This window comes from Epinephelus lanceolatus, chromosome 13, assembly GCF_041903045.1.
Source record: "Epinephelus lanceolatus isolate andai-2023 chromosome 13, ASM4190304v1, whole genome shotgun sequence".
Lineage (NCBI taxonomy): Eukaryota > Metazoa > Chordata > Actinopteri > Perciformes > Serranidae > Epinephelus > Epinephelus lanceolatus.
In genome coordinates this window covers 32,749,702-32,764,174 of record NC_135746.1, presented here as the reverse complement: position 1 = coordinate 32,764,174, position 14,473 = coordinate 32,749,702, and the positions used below count along the sequence as shown (strand labels likewise).

General features: G+C 40.9%; 1 protein-coding gene across 5 annotated transcripts in view; it reads right to left on the bottom strand.

Moving 5' to 3' along the window:
* The window catches only part of LOC117270786 (unconventional myosin-VI), a 184,796-nt gene that overhangs the window by 70,121 nt on the left and 100,202 nt on the right, over positions 1 to 14,473 (bottom strand). For all 5 annotated transcript variants that reach the window (XM_078174048.1, XM_033648647.2, XM_078174049.1 and 2 more), the window contains exons 16-18: positions 11,174 to 11,301; positions 9,804 to 9,899; positions 9,222 to 9,392 (exon numbers count right to left, since the gene is read on the bottom strand). In XM_078174048.1, coding sequence (XP_078030174.1) covers positions 9,222 to 9,392; positions 9,804 to 9,899; positions 11,174 to 11,301 — 395 coding nt within the window. The remainder of the gene's footprint in view (positions 1 to 9,221; positions 9,393 to 9,803; positions 9,900 to 11,173; positions 11,302 to 14,473) is intronic.

The following is a 14,473-nucleotide window of genomic DNA, read 5'->3' as shown; positions in this document are numbered from 1 at the left end:
TCCACATAATGACTTCAGCTCATAAAGACACTAAAGTTGGAAGAAGGACTTCCCAACTTGGGAAATGGGACCATCAGAGGAGCAGGTGAATGCAGCAATGCTCTATTAACACACAGCTGTGACGCATTACAATTTCAGTATTGCTGCGCCAATTAGTCACCTGTCACCTTGTCATATGGGACACAGAGCTGAAGAGGGCAACCGCCAACGAAAGCTTGAACCATTCATCATCCACTAGGATGAGAACAGTCAGAAGGATGCTACACTGTCATTCAATGAATGCACAAAAGACAAAAAAGTTGCTGGTAAAGAGATAACCTGGGTTTGTATTTTAGTCGCAGAGAGCTCACTGTGTCCTGTCGCTACAGCAGAGAATTATTTGTTATTGCTGCCACCAAATTCACTTGCCATTTGTCTCTATCCAAAGCGAAAAAGGCACACCAACGATTTATAGTAGGCTAACGATGTAACTTTAGCTAGCTTGTGTGTTTGTAGCCTCTTATGCTCATTTTTCTTCAGCCATTGCTGACATTATCAGTGAGCATAACAGTTACTGATGGTAGATTCATAGATTATAGTGTAACTGCAACATGATGAGCACTTTTTTTCTTTCTCCTAACCTCACATATACTAGAGGCCATGGGGAGAGCTCTTGGCTCCAAGTGGCCACAGATTGGTGAGGCAGTCCGCACTTTCCACTGCATCTGTGTGTTACTTGGCAACCATTCTACTAAATGTTAATGAGGAACAATATTGCTTGGTGGAATAACGATTATTTGTTATCAATAAATTGTGGCATTTTTTCTTTTCCATTTTTTTTATTTCATGAAACATTGCTAACCGTTTTATAAAGGCAATAAGCCACACAAAGCCGGAGTTCATAGTGATTTTAGGACAGCTATCTTCTGTGCGGTGATACAGTTGGCAGGTGTAGTTTGGTACAAAGAAAATAGTTCCTACTTGAAACTGCTCACAACAAGGTCTATGGATTATCTTGAGTAGCCATGTCACGATAACCTGAAAGAGACATTACTGCAGAGTTTTTCCAAATGTATTTTTTGATGCTTTGAGCACCACAAGTTGAGTGCCATCTATTTCCATTGTGTTTGACAGAAAGCAGACATCTCTACAGCCGATATCTCCAACACTCAGGAGCTCACACCAATAAATCCAGACTGATAAATCAGCACTACAGGTGAAAGGAAAAATATGTATTTATGATTTTTAGGGGGAACTGTCCCTTTAACAGACCACATACTGAAACTAATGGCTGGCTTGTTTCAAATCCCTTTAAAGTGTCTGTAAAGCACTCTGAAACAGCCTTGTGTATGAAATCTGCTGTTTATTAAATAACTTATTTACATCCTCTAGTGGCTTTTCCATCAGTCCTGTTAATGTGATGCATTCACCAGTGATTAATGACAACCATTTAATAAATATGACATTCAGAGCCCGCACCATGCGGTGCATTTTGGGGTGCTCAGCAGGACAGTACACGCTGGTTCTGTCTTTCACATTCAGGCTAAAGAAGATTGACTTATCAGCTGTGTCTGGATGAGCCTTTGAATAGGACACTCTTGTTATGATGTATTCAGTCCCTGTTATTGGGACAAAGCTACGGTGTCTGGTTATAATGAAAACCTCCACGCCCTCCACGCTTCACGATTTTCCTCCGTCACTGCAGCCAGAAGGCAGCGTCTCCCGTCACCTCGGCTGATGCAGATTTATCACTGCTCGTTTTCACCAGCCGCCTCTCTCTTCCATGCCCAGAGCTCTGTTCCTGTCTGCCTGTTTTGGATCCTGCTCGACACCTTTTTGAACTTTAATCATAGCTTGGATAGAGAGATGGGACCCAGGGCAGAGGAGGGAGAGGAGGAAGAGGAGAGCCAACGGGATGAAGAGGCTTTAGGAAAACACTACAGGTAACACAGCTCACAGGTAATAAGAACTCAATCTACTCGGCATAATGTTCAAAACCACCCTGAGACAAGCACTGCGGTTTGTTTTCCAGCATCTTCTACACTTGTAAACATCTTGCAGACACACATTTAAAGACATTTTAACTAATATCAGTTGTGTTTGTTTGTTGTTTGGTATCAGGATATCAGTTTTAGTCTGCTTGTAGAAGAACTTTTGGTATGATCTTCTGGAGAAAACCACTACAGCTCAACACAATATCCACTAATATCCACAATCACAATGCAATCCAACAATATTGTACATTTCTTTGCACAACTGGGCAGCAGCTCTCTAATCTCTAGCAGTGACCTTAACATTTTTGCTTTATGTGTTTTCTCTTGTTCCCATCATTCACCTTTGTCTGACCTCTTTTGATGTTGCAGGTGACCTTGCCCTTTCCTGACATCGCAAATAATTCACTGAATAAGATGCAGAAGAGGTATGGTTACAAAGTTATGCCAAAAAAGGTTTTTTAACATTATTAAACAGTAACAGATTTCATTCAATGGTCATTCTGACAACAAAATTTTAGGACAACCTACGCAACTCAGAATTTCTATACCATAACAAAAAGCTGTGTCTTTGGCGTGCATTCAGCAACAGACCCACAGGGTCTGCAGAATTTTTAGCCAATATCTCACATTTTAATTTAAATATACGGTATTGGTATTATATGGTAAAACAAACCTAATTTGCCTGATGCAAAAGTACGAGCAGTTAGTGTTAGGTAAGAGTACTCCCCTCCGTCAGACAGAAATCAAAAGTATTCCATTTTGGTGAGTACTTGCCCAGTTCAACTATTTGTGAACAGTTTCACCCAACTTAAATCAGCCTTTGACAGATTTTTAAGGTTCAGACATAGACTGCAAAATAAAAACAATAATATTAATAATGGATGTGGTCACCACAATGTCTCTCACTGGCTTCTTGTCCTAAAGCCATGAGTTTGGCATTGTAGATGTTGCCACATTAGGACGAGAGGGTGGAGCTATGCAGGAGTTAGGGGAGGATCTGACTCATAGCCTATAGTGACGTCTCGCAAACAGCCTGTTCCTCAAAGCAGCCACACCCTTAATTTTGCGCAACTGTTATAGTTGCACAAAATTAAGTTATATAAATATTCACTTCTGTACAGCTGTCATGAACAGGGAACTGAACTATAGAGACCAAAACCTTTTTTGTATCATCATTATATTTATTTCTGCTGTAAAGTTGGGCATTTTAACATGGGGTTGAGGGGAATTGACTCTTTTTTGGAGACAGGCTCAAGTGGCCATTCAAGAAACTGCAGTTTTGGCACTTCGCAGTGGCTTCATTTGGGTTCAGATTAAATTTTTTCTTGAAAAGAGGAAAAGCTGTAGCGGCGTAGGGAATTAAAGGGCAACACACAACAGCAGAATCAACTTCCATATCACACCAAACGTAATGTAAAAACAAAAGAAGCAGGAAAGGTATTGTAGCTTGTAAGTGAGATATTGCAGCTTTTCTGTTTTGATGTTACATGATGTTATTGTTAGAGATGGGGACCAAGAAACGTTATGATATTGGTACCAGCTCCTGATTGGTCAACGCCAAAATAACGATAAGCTCTGGCATTTTGAAATTCCTAACGGCCCTCTAATGATTATAAAGCTGTTTGCATCAGGTTGGCGTTTGGCGTTGCAAAAATTTACATTTAGTGGTCTCCAGTCACGGTTGATGGAGCAGGACATTCAAAAGTGTGAGCACACTTTGTGAAGGTTGTTTTCAAGTAAATTTCTTTGACTAAACTTCTTTGGTCATTTGTGATTTTGTTTAAGTTTAGCTTCTGGCAGTGAAGCAGCATTAAGACACATCACCACCAGACATTTGTAGCAATTGCTCCCCCCTCATTATATACACAAGAAAAACTCAGGAAAAAAAAACACGTAATAATAAAATAACTGCTGAATCTTTTCACATGTTCTCATGTCATGTCTATTAATTGCACTAGAATATGGAGAGAGTAGCATCACTAAGAATTTTTTCCTGTGTGCTGCTCTTCGAATGTCGCAGGACACGTTTCGCAAATATCCCCCCTCACATTCTCCCCCTACATGTTTCCTGTCTCCCCTGTGTGCAGTCAAATAAATATAACAAAACACATCCTTAAGACAAGCGTCCAGAAAAACTCTACCTGGATAAAACCACACAATGCAGTGTTTTCACAAATGGAGACTCCTAACATCAAAGTGCAGCTCTGGATGAAGGATCTAACACCCTACTGATGGACAGAGTCCATACAGTCTCAGCAAGGATCTGCGATGTATCACACATATAAATCATGTCTCTGTACGCATGAAAGGATAAAATATGTGTACATCAAAGACAGCGGTGTTCCTGTGAATATCAGAAAATATCTCCCCGCTGCCTGTACTGTACACCACGCTGCTCTCTGGCACTGACTCTGATAACAGAGGCAGCCATCGTTCCCTCGGGCTATGTGCTTTTTTGGGGGGGTTTTCAGACACATGATTGAGTGGAGCCAAGCGCTGTGGGTTTTTTGCTTTTGGTTAGGTGACACATTAGAGCACATATCAAGGTGAGATGCTGAGCTGGATGAGTCGAGGAGGGTAAAACAAAAAAACAAAAAAACTTCCTACCTAACAATAAAGAAGCTCCTCTCTCTGTTCTCTGAATGTACTCCGGAACTCAGTGAAATTTCACAGAGAAAAGTGCACCTTCTTCTGCACTGACAGAGAGCGTCTTTCTGTTCCCATGAGATGGAGTTACAGCCATCAGGTTTATGGGATTTTGAGGCCAATACCAATACCGGTATCTGAGAGTTTAACAATATATCATCATCGTTATCATCATATTTGTGATAAGGATGCCTTATTTTTTGACTCCCCATCTTGAAGATGCACTTAAGGGACCTCTGTGAAGGTGAACCTGAGCGCTGGCAGCTTCATCCTGACCATAACCACAGTCTGTCAGATCTATATCCCGTAAGAAGGCCAAAACCAGGCCTGCTTGTTTAAGGTGCTGCGTGTTGCATTTCCAAGCCTCCATAAATCATTGATTCCTGATAAGTTTGTGTCATCAGTACAGTTTTGGCAAGAGTAGGTAGAGCAGTAGATCTGTTATTGCAGAATGCAGATTTTGTGTCCTGCTGTTTAGTTTTGGTCCTTTGTGTTTGGTTTTTCCTGCATATCTGTACAGTTTAAGTTTGATCTACCATTAGTGTATTAATCTGTTTTCTAATAATTAAACTTTTTAAATTGCATTTTTATCAATTGATCCTGAACTAGAGATGCAGTTGCCCTGAGTTAGAACTCAGTAACTTCAAACCACTGCCTCAACAGACAGCACAAAAAGTCGAGATCTGAAGGTCTGAAGCACACCTTTAATTAAATGTTTTGACAGACAGCAAGTCCTCATCACAGTAAGAGGACTTTTAATTGCCTGTGTCCAGCTAATACTGGCATCTGAGTGCAGCAGCATTCTTCCAGCTTGCAGCGATGACTGTTTGCAACAACTACTTGGCACAGTATCATGTTTTGGAAATATATAAAATATAATAAATATTATAATTATAAGAGGTTTGAAAGGTTTATTGTGGATGTTGATGTCATTTATATCTGCAAAACCCAAACTTGTCCTTTCAATTACGTAGTGCAGTTTTTGTGGTGGGGTCTAAATAAATACTGTCACTTCTACCTGATTGATTGGTGATTTCCAATATTTTCACTCCATGAAGAAGCATGTTTGCCCAGACTGACTGGTGTCCTAGGGTAGAGGGTAGGCTTGAAAGTAAGGGAGCTCCAATTGATCAGCCTTCAATCATTATATTCATTCAAAATATTTTGATTGGTGGTCTCCATATAGGCCAATTAGAGGAGCCGATCAGATAATGCCAAACACAATTTGTAGTGAGGTAGTGACACTAGAATTGGCTGAAATGTTTAGTGTAATCTGATGATCAAAACTTAAATTTCAACAATTTCCATTGACTAAAATTATGCTAATATAGTGAAGTTTTCAAGACTTTTTTTTTTGTAAAGATTTTTTTTCGGGCATTTTTAAAAGGATAGTGCACCCAAAAATGAAAATTCAGCCATTATCTACTCACCCATATGCCGATGGAGGCCCTGGTGAAGTTTGGAGCGGCTAGCACACCTAATGGCAGACAGCGCCCCAGACTAACGTCCAAGAACACAAAATTGAATCCACAGAGTACCTCCATACTGCTCATCCATAGTGATCCAAGTGTGCTGCAGCCGCGACATAAAAAGTTGTTTCGAAAAAGTCATTTGAGCTCTGTTTTTAGCCTCACTGTAGCCTGTAGCTCTGACTGCTTCTCTGTGCTCCGTGCTCACATGTGCGCGTGCCAGTGCTGCCAGATCTCGCGAGACAAATAAGCAACCAGGCCTGTGAAAACAAGCCCAAAACAAGCGACTTTTTCTACAGAGCCCCCCTAGGTTCCAGTGAGAGAAAATTAAATAAACTATGTGCACGGTTTTACAGTCCGTGGGGACAGATTTTAAAGTGTGGGTACAGATTGTCAATTTACATCCATGTGGACAGATTAGTAAACTGTGCACAGTTTTGCAAAACTGTACCCACGGTACACAGTTTATTTATTTTTCTCCCCCTGAGCTTCAGGACAATGACTACAAGAGGGAGTTAAACCACCTTTTAACATTATATTATTTAACATTAGAAAACAGATGGGATATCAAATATAGACTAATGTACCAAGTACATTATATACACAGTAAACCTCTGATAATTAAAATTTGCACACACAAATAAATATTATCCTGAATTCACAAATTATTTATTTATTATTGCTTTTAATGCACTCATCTAACTTTTTTCTTTTAGTTACAGGACTGATGTTTTCCTAACCAGAAAAAAAAACACATTACCCTGCTCTGCCTCTGACTGGCTAGTACTCGTTGCCATCGTTGAAGCAGGATGCAGGTGGGAAAAACTCTGCTGTCTCCTGTGTGTATGGGGAAAGGGGAGGGACAGAGGGAACAGGAAAGACAAACTATCCTATGTTTAAATAACATATCAAAAATATCTGCTTGACAACTTATTATGGAGCTGGGAACAAGCCCAAATAAGCAACTACGCTTTAGAGATAAGCCCAAAAAAACCGCGACCCGCGACTACCAATATTTGTAAGCGACTTTACAGAAAAACAAGCCCAAAGTCGCTTATAATAAGCGGACTTGGCAACACTGGCGCGTGTTCAGGGTGATCGGTGATCTCTGAAGAGCAGCAGTCTCGTCAGTACTGATGTCCAGATTCTCAAGTGCAGGCATCGCCAATTCCCAGTCTGAGCAGCAAAGACTTTCCTCATCCATTGGCATTGCTTTGCATTTGAAACAACTACACCACCAGGTTTCCAGTGCTGGACTCCGGTATTCTGGTGCTGGCTGAGGGTTAGGCTCATGAGCTGCGGCGGCTGCTTCGTCCAGTAGCCTGAGTTCCGTCCGTATACTCGGGCTCAAACAAATACGGCTCAGCAAAGAAATACTGTTCCTCCTCACTTTCAAAGTCTTCAGACATGTTGGGATGTCCTTTGCTAAAAGACCGTCGTGCAAATTATCTTTTAGCTACTGTGGTTACGTTGTCTCTCCCTGCGGTGCATGTGTCACGTGATGTAAACACGGGTGAGCAAAGCTCATGCTTTCGCTGGTCTCGCGCAGGCGCGCACACGTGAACGCAGAGCACAGAGAAGCAGTCAGAGCTACAGGCTACAGTGAGGCTAAAAACAGAGTTCATATGACGTTTTTCGAAACAACTTTTTATGTCGCGGCTGCAGCACACTTGGATCACTATGGATGAGCAGTATTGAGATACTTTGTGGATTCAATTTTGTGTTCTTGGACGTTAGTCTGGGGCGCTGTCTGCCATTAGGTGTGCTAGCCGCTCCCCCCGCTGATCTCCGCAAGGGATGTGAGGACTCTAAAACTTCACCAGGGCCTCCGTCGGCATATGGGTGAGTAGATAATGGCTGAATTTTCATTTTTGGGTGCACTATCCCTTTAAACCTTTAATGGATAGGACATATGAGCGTGAAGGGGGGAGAGAGAGAGGGAGTGACATGCAGCAAACAGGGCCACAGGCTAGAGTCGAACCCGGGCTACTGCAGCAACATCCTTGTACATGGGGCGCCTGCTCTACCACTAAGCCACCAACGCCCCAGATCTAAGACTTTTAGTTAACTAAAATTTGACTACAAAGAAACAGGATGAGGCTGACTACATATGATTTAAAAAAACTAACAAGGGAATTTGACACAGGACTAAAACGGACAAAATTAACACTAGTTGCCTCAATATTTTTTATTAACTTGGCATGTTGCGCACATTTTGCTTTAATTCTGTTTTTATCCAATTTTATTTATTTCATTCCACAAGGAAGCTATGTTCGTTAAGCTCTGAGCTGCTCCCAAAGAGCAGGCCTCTGAAAGAGAGTGTCTCACATAGTTATAGCCAATATACAAACAGCAGTTAATCCATTATACTTTTTCATCTCTTAATTTTAATAATATATTCTAATATATAATTTGGTAAAAAAAAAAAAAAAAGTTAAATAAATAGATAATGCTGCACAATATGCAGAAGGCTTCAAATGGACTCTGTGATGGGTATCGGCCGATACTGCGTCCAGTGATCTGTGATCTTCCCCAAAAATCCTGATGCAATAAATGGCTTAGATGAGAATAACAGCCCATCCAAGCACCCACTACTTGAAACAAAGGTGAAACCACGTCCACCTGCACTGAATGCTAACACTCAAAACCAAGTGAAAAGCCGACTGTTATAGAGGAGGGGTGAGATGCAATAAATCGCTAAATTGCCCACATTTTTGGACAGTCTCTTCTGGAAGACATTCATAGTGTTGAACTCCTAAATTACACTAAGTTCCCACATCAGAGAGGTGAAAATGGGAGGGGTGTTACAGACAGTTAGCTATAAAATAAGCACCTCATTGGGATTTTTTTAGACTCTAAAAGAATCAAAAACAAAGAAACCAAATCTGTAAACGCTTCTGGACTTTAATATGTCCTGTTAGAAACCTCCACGCAACAAAAACAGCACAAGAGGCAAAAAGATGTTTGAGTGGAGAATGTGGGTCACTTCAATGGAAGAAGAATTAAACTTTACTTTTATACCCAAAAACTGCATCCATAAAAACATCTGACACAGAAAATCAATCTGGGAAGAATACTTTTCTCTGAAGTGGTTTCAGGATAATGAATCATCTTCATTTCACCTAAAACTCACCTTAAACTTGTTGCCAACGCTGATAAAGCTGAGTTTTCCCGCCTTCTGCTTCACGTCTTTGCTGTTGTTGGAGTTCTCAAAGAGTTCTCGCACGAAGCGGTCCTTGGACTCACTGACCAGACACTCCAGAGACATGTGCAGAGCGTCGTTGTTCTTCTCCACAAACTTGATCTGAGAAAGGGACATTTTTCAAACAGACTCAGAAACATGTTTTCAGACTCCGGGGATGTGCTGCGCTGCTCTGTTGCTTAACTTGAAGGCCTCTGTTTCAGGTTCACCTTCGTACACAATTTCACAATCCTATTACTTTTTCAAATTTTCATTTTTTGGTTGGTTGTTGTTTATGACTCACACTGCCCCTGCTACCTCTGCACTCTGTACAGGTGAAGAATAATATTCAGTCTCATTATATGAGACAGTGCAACAACAGTGTTTCCATATGATTTTGGAGTTTATTTAAAATGCACTGTCATCTGAATGGTCACTTGCTTTGGTCAGAAGTGTTTTTTAAATTATTTTATGTGACATTAATTTCAAAGATGGCTCCAGGAAAGCAGAGCGGAGCATGATTTGTGAACGCACCGTCTCGTAGCACACGGCTCCTGCAAAGTGTCTGATAATAAATCCTTCATCATCCCTCACGTTCCTGTGGATGGCCAGCTTAGACTTCCTGGGTACCTGAGGGACAGACACACACACACACAGAGTCAATCACACACACACATACACACACAGCAAAACACTTACACTCAGCAGACTCCCTGCATATTTTCCATTTACAATGACATGCTAATTCCCAGTCCTGTCAATCACTCTGGGCTGAGAATGAAGATTAAGAGTCAGTGTTCAGTAATTTGACTGTCAGCTACACCACATCACTCTGAGGCTGAACATCACTCCTCATGCAAACTCATTGTATCGGCACAATGTGAGATGACCCTGACTGTAAGACCTACACCGCCTTTGGTATATTTGTTTATGGATAAAAAACATAATCAGAAATTCTGTCGTAAAAATCAATTGTTACATTTACATAAAAATACAGGGAAAGTAAAGCAGTACACACAAAAACAATCACATTTTTTAAGTTATTTAAAGGTATCTGTGACATGCAAAAGATAACTGGGCTTTCCATTGCCATGTAACCTACTTAGAGAGAGAAATAGAATTAAAGGGCGAGTTCACACAAATTCCAAAACTTAACAAAACATGTTTTCTTTATGATATTGAGCAGAGACCTTTGGTTTTGTGTGTGTACTGTATTTGGTGTCACCCAACTCTGCCACCCCAATAAAACTGGCAGTAAAAAAAATTACTGCCTCTTTAACCAATGGCTCTATCTGTTTGTTTTGTCATTTCCAAATGTGATAAACATAATAAAGCGCTTTCCCTTCAAGTTCTTGGAGGTGATTTATTCTGGGAGTGCAGACTTGGCTGTTTAAAGTTTTTGGTGGACGGCAATCTTCCAAGAGGAGATTCTTTGACACTGTTTTTTATAAGCACTAGGCAGACATTTAGACAAATACCCTTATTCGCTGTCTTGCAAAGAGCTAAACGAAAAAATTGATGTGAATCTTAAGTTGTTGTGTTAAGCCAGAGCTGGAGTCAAGATGTTCGTTAACATAGCTTAGCATGAAGACCGAAAGCAGGGGAAAACAGCTACGTAATTGAAGCATATTATTAAGTATTTAGAGGGAACAAATTGAAGATACAAATCACTAAGCTGAGAGAATGAAATAAGTATATTCAGCGCACAATACTTTTAAGGAACCATTTATCAGAAACACTTATGAGTCATACAGTAGGGCTGGTAATGTATTGATATTGATATCAACATAAGAGACTGGATATTGTCTTAGATTTTGGATATTGTATTATCATAAGGGTTGTCTTTTCCTGGTTTTAAAGGCTTTAATGGCACAACTTCTTTCTTGTGTTTCAGAGTCACTCACAGTGAGGCGGAAGTGGTCCTTGTGTTTGTTGTGAACAGTGTCAGCAAAGTGCTGGTCACTGGGTTGAGGTAGTCGGTTCTCTTCGTCCAGTATGTCCAGGATGCCGACCACCTTGGCCTCCACAAGGTCTGTGAAGAAAGCATGAGAAGCATGAGAAAAGCCACACCGTCTCAATGCTGTTAATGAAAGCTGCTGCGGATTACCGGAGGCCACCGGGCAACGCGACCAATTAAATCAAGGACGGGTGATGTAGACGATTAAAAATCCAATTAAAGTTAAAGTGAATGGGAAAAGATGTGGAGAACAGTTTCTCCTTGACCTAGTCTAACTCAAGAGGTAATGGGGGAGCAAATTTCGATGATGATGATTACTATTATTATTATTATTATTATTATCATCATTAACTTTACAGTATAGCAGACTTGGAAGGTGCAAAAGCGGTTTATCTTATCACTATGATTTCAGGAAAAGTAATTTTAGAGTTGAGCATCTTTCAATATTAAAACTCAAACTCATTTATCAAAAACTAGTTTAAAGGTCTAGTGTGTAGGATTCAGTGCCATTTAGCAGTGAGGTTGCAGAACTCAAACTTGTACTAGCAGAAACTGAACTGATTGTAGCACGTGTGTAACTGTCAAGCCTACAATGCTGTGTCTCTAATATGTAATCAGCCTACTTAGACGAGTCTGCAGGTTTAAATACATATGGTTAATGCTGGGCGTGGCAGATGGGCAGCTGAATAAAATCATGTTGCTAACAAACAGCTTCTGTTGTTGGAAGAAGTCATCTTAGGATGCATTCACACTGACCCTATTTGGTCCGCTTTAAACGAACCCTGGTCCGCTTCACTGGATAGTTCGTTTCATTTGGAGTGGTGTGAACACTCATTCGAACTCTGGTGCGGACCAAACGAGCGAACCCTGGTCCGCTTGAAAACTAGGGGTCTCGGTTCACTTGTAATTGAACCCTGGTGTGGTTCGCTTACAGTGGGAAATGCAAACGGACTATCCAGTGAACCAAAGAGAAGAAGTGACGTCTAGCGCAGTGCATTTTGGGTAGGGAAGAAAAAACAGCCAACAGCTTGAACCCGGAGAAGCAGTCTTTAAATTGTTTAGCGAGAGGATGGCGGCACCCGGATTTAATCAGTTGGCAGATCAGTGTTTCATCAAGGTATAAAAAAAATTTGACAGTATTGAAAATCTTATCTTCAGGATTTCTTCAAACCCTGGTATACTGTTATACCTTGAAACTGCCTAAGCCTCAGAGATTGTATCGTATTAAGTTGCTGTGAGTATTAAATTGACCACTTCTAAGCAGAAGGCAGAATATAACCTTATAATATAGCCTATCTGGGCAAAGCCTCTCTTCCTTCAGGCAGCTGCCTCTGTCTCACTCAGACTCAACCTGGGTCTGTGTCTGCAGCTGCCTGGAATAGAGAGAAGAGATGTTACTGTCAAATATTCAAATGGTGCTAGAATCTTTGACTTTCAGGGGGCAGCCCTATTTCAAGCTGATGAAAACATAGTTATGAATATTATATATCATTCCTGACAATAGATGTCTCTAAATCCTAAACACTGAACCTTTAAGAAAACCAAAAATGTGAAATACAAAAAACTGGCTTGACTTTATAAGCTCTTATGGACCTACTATTATATTATTTACTAATTTCTCTGGTCATAATGCAACATACTGTATTCTCTGGGATAGCTATTCAGATAAATCTCATGTTATGTGTTATCAATCAGTAGCCAGCGACTGGCAGCTCACAGTGAGAACTATGTAGACGCCCAGTTCATACAGTAACCAACAAGATCAAAAACATTAGTAGGTAGTAGGAAGGTCAGTGCCACAGTGAACATGACAACATGCTTGAAAGGTGTGTGTAAAACAGACGCATGCTACAGGAGAGCCGCACTGACAAGCAGGAAGTTATGGAGGATGATTCACTGAGTCTTTCTGAGTAATGTTTTCTGACATGTACACAGAGGAGCTGTTTGATACAGACTCCTACTCACTAACTCGCTCCATCCAACTAACCGAGAGACCAGAGGAGCCTCTACAAAGCAGCCAGACATTCTCCTGAAACCCTCGGAGACATCCCCTCATCCTTTCATCCATACCTTCATCCCTTCATCCACCCCCTCTACCTGCTCCCAGTAACTGCAAACAACATGAACACAGACAGGAACAAAATTGCTAAATTGAATAAAATGTTAACAAATAAATTGCCCTTTTAGACTTTGTTTTGTGAAGTTGTAGATATTTTCCGTTTGCTTCTAATCTTTGTTTTAATTTCTGCTTCATCTTGCATGCATTCATGTATCTTCTGCCTGTACAGATTTAATTTTCTGCTACATCAAGTGAGATTTTTATGTTCTCTCTGGTTTCTTTGTGTGGACAGAGTAACTGCTGCTTCCCCAACACACAACAGGAGCCGAAACAAACAAATACATTGTGGTAATCTAAAGATTCGAGCCAATAAACAGAGCTCATTGTAAACAGTCTGCGTTGGCCAGACCACTGCCTCCCTCCAGCTGACTCCGCTGTAGTTAAGCATCTAATATTGATGCCATTTCACAGAGCTGAGACATCAGCAAAAAGCATAATTAACCTCCTTCACCTCTAAATCACCTCTCATCTATCTCCCTCCCCATTTATGAAGACACGTTTCAGTCAGGACAGGAGCTCACATACTCTGGGGCTTCATCACTTTGCCTCTTTACTTTGTCTGTCCATGAAACAGCGCAGAGGCTCCGGGGTCAAACTGTGGAGAGGCAGCTCTCACAAAACCCAAAGCTCAGAGCCAGCAGCACATTAAGGCCAATAATGAGCAGCATGCTGCTGCTCATAAACACAACTTCTCCTCCCGTATAGCTCCAGAAGATTGGAGGCAAACAACCCTTGAACGAGAGAATTAAAAACACGAATACTACAAAGCAACAGCAGCAGCAACCGTGTAAAACCTCAGGCAGAGACTCGAAAACACTTTATCTGAGAGAGTATTGGAGACTGAGTAATACATACAGCTATGCAGTGCAGAAGCAGAGGAAACACAAAGTCTGAAGTAAATCTCAAGTCCTGGCAATGAAGTACAGATTCAAGTCTAAATCAAGATCAACAAGTTCCAATTCAATACCTAGAAGCTGTAAATCAAGTTTCATGTCAAGTCTCAAGTCAACACCAACAAGTCCAGAGTCAAGAAAGGAAAGTCTTTCATCAAGGACCAAGTTGAGACCTAAGAGTCCCAGGTCAAGATCTGCAAGTTCCACATTTCCAAGTCAAGTTTCAATTAAATAT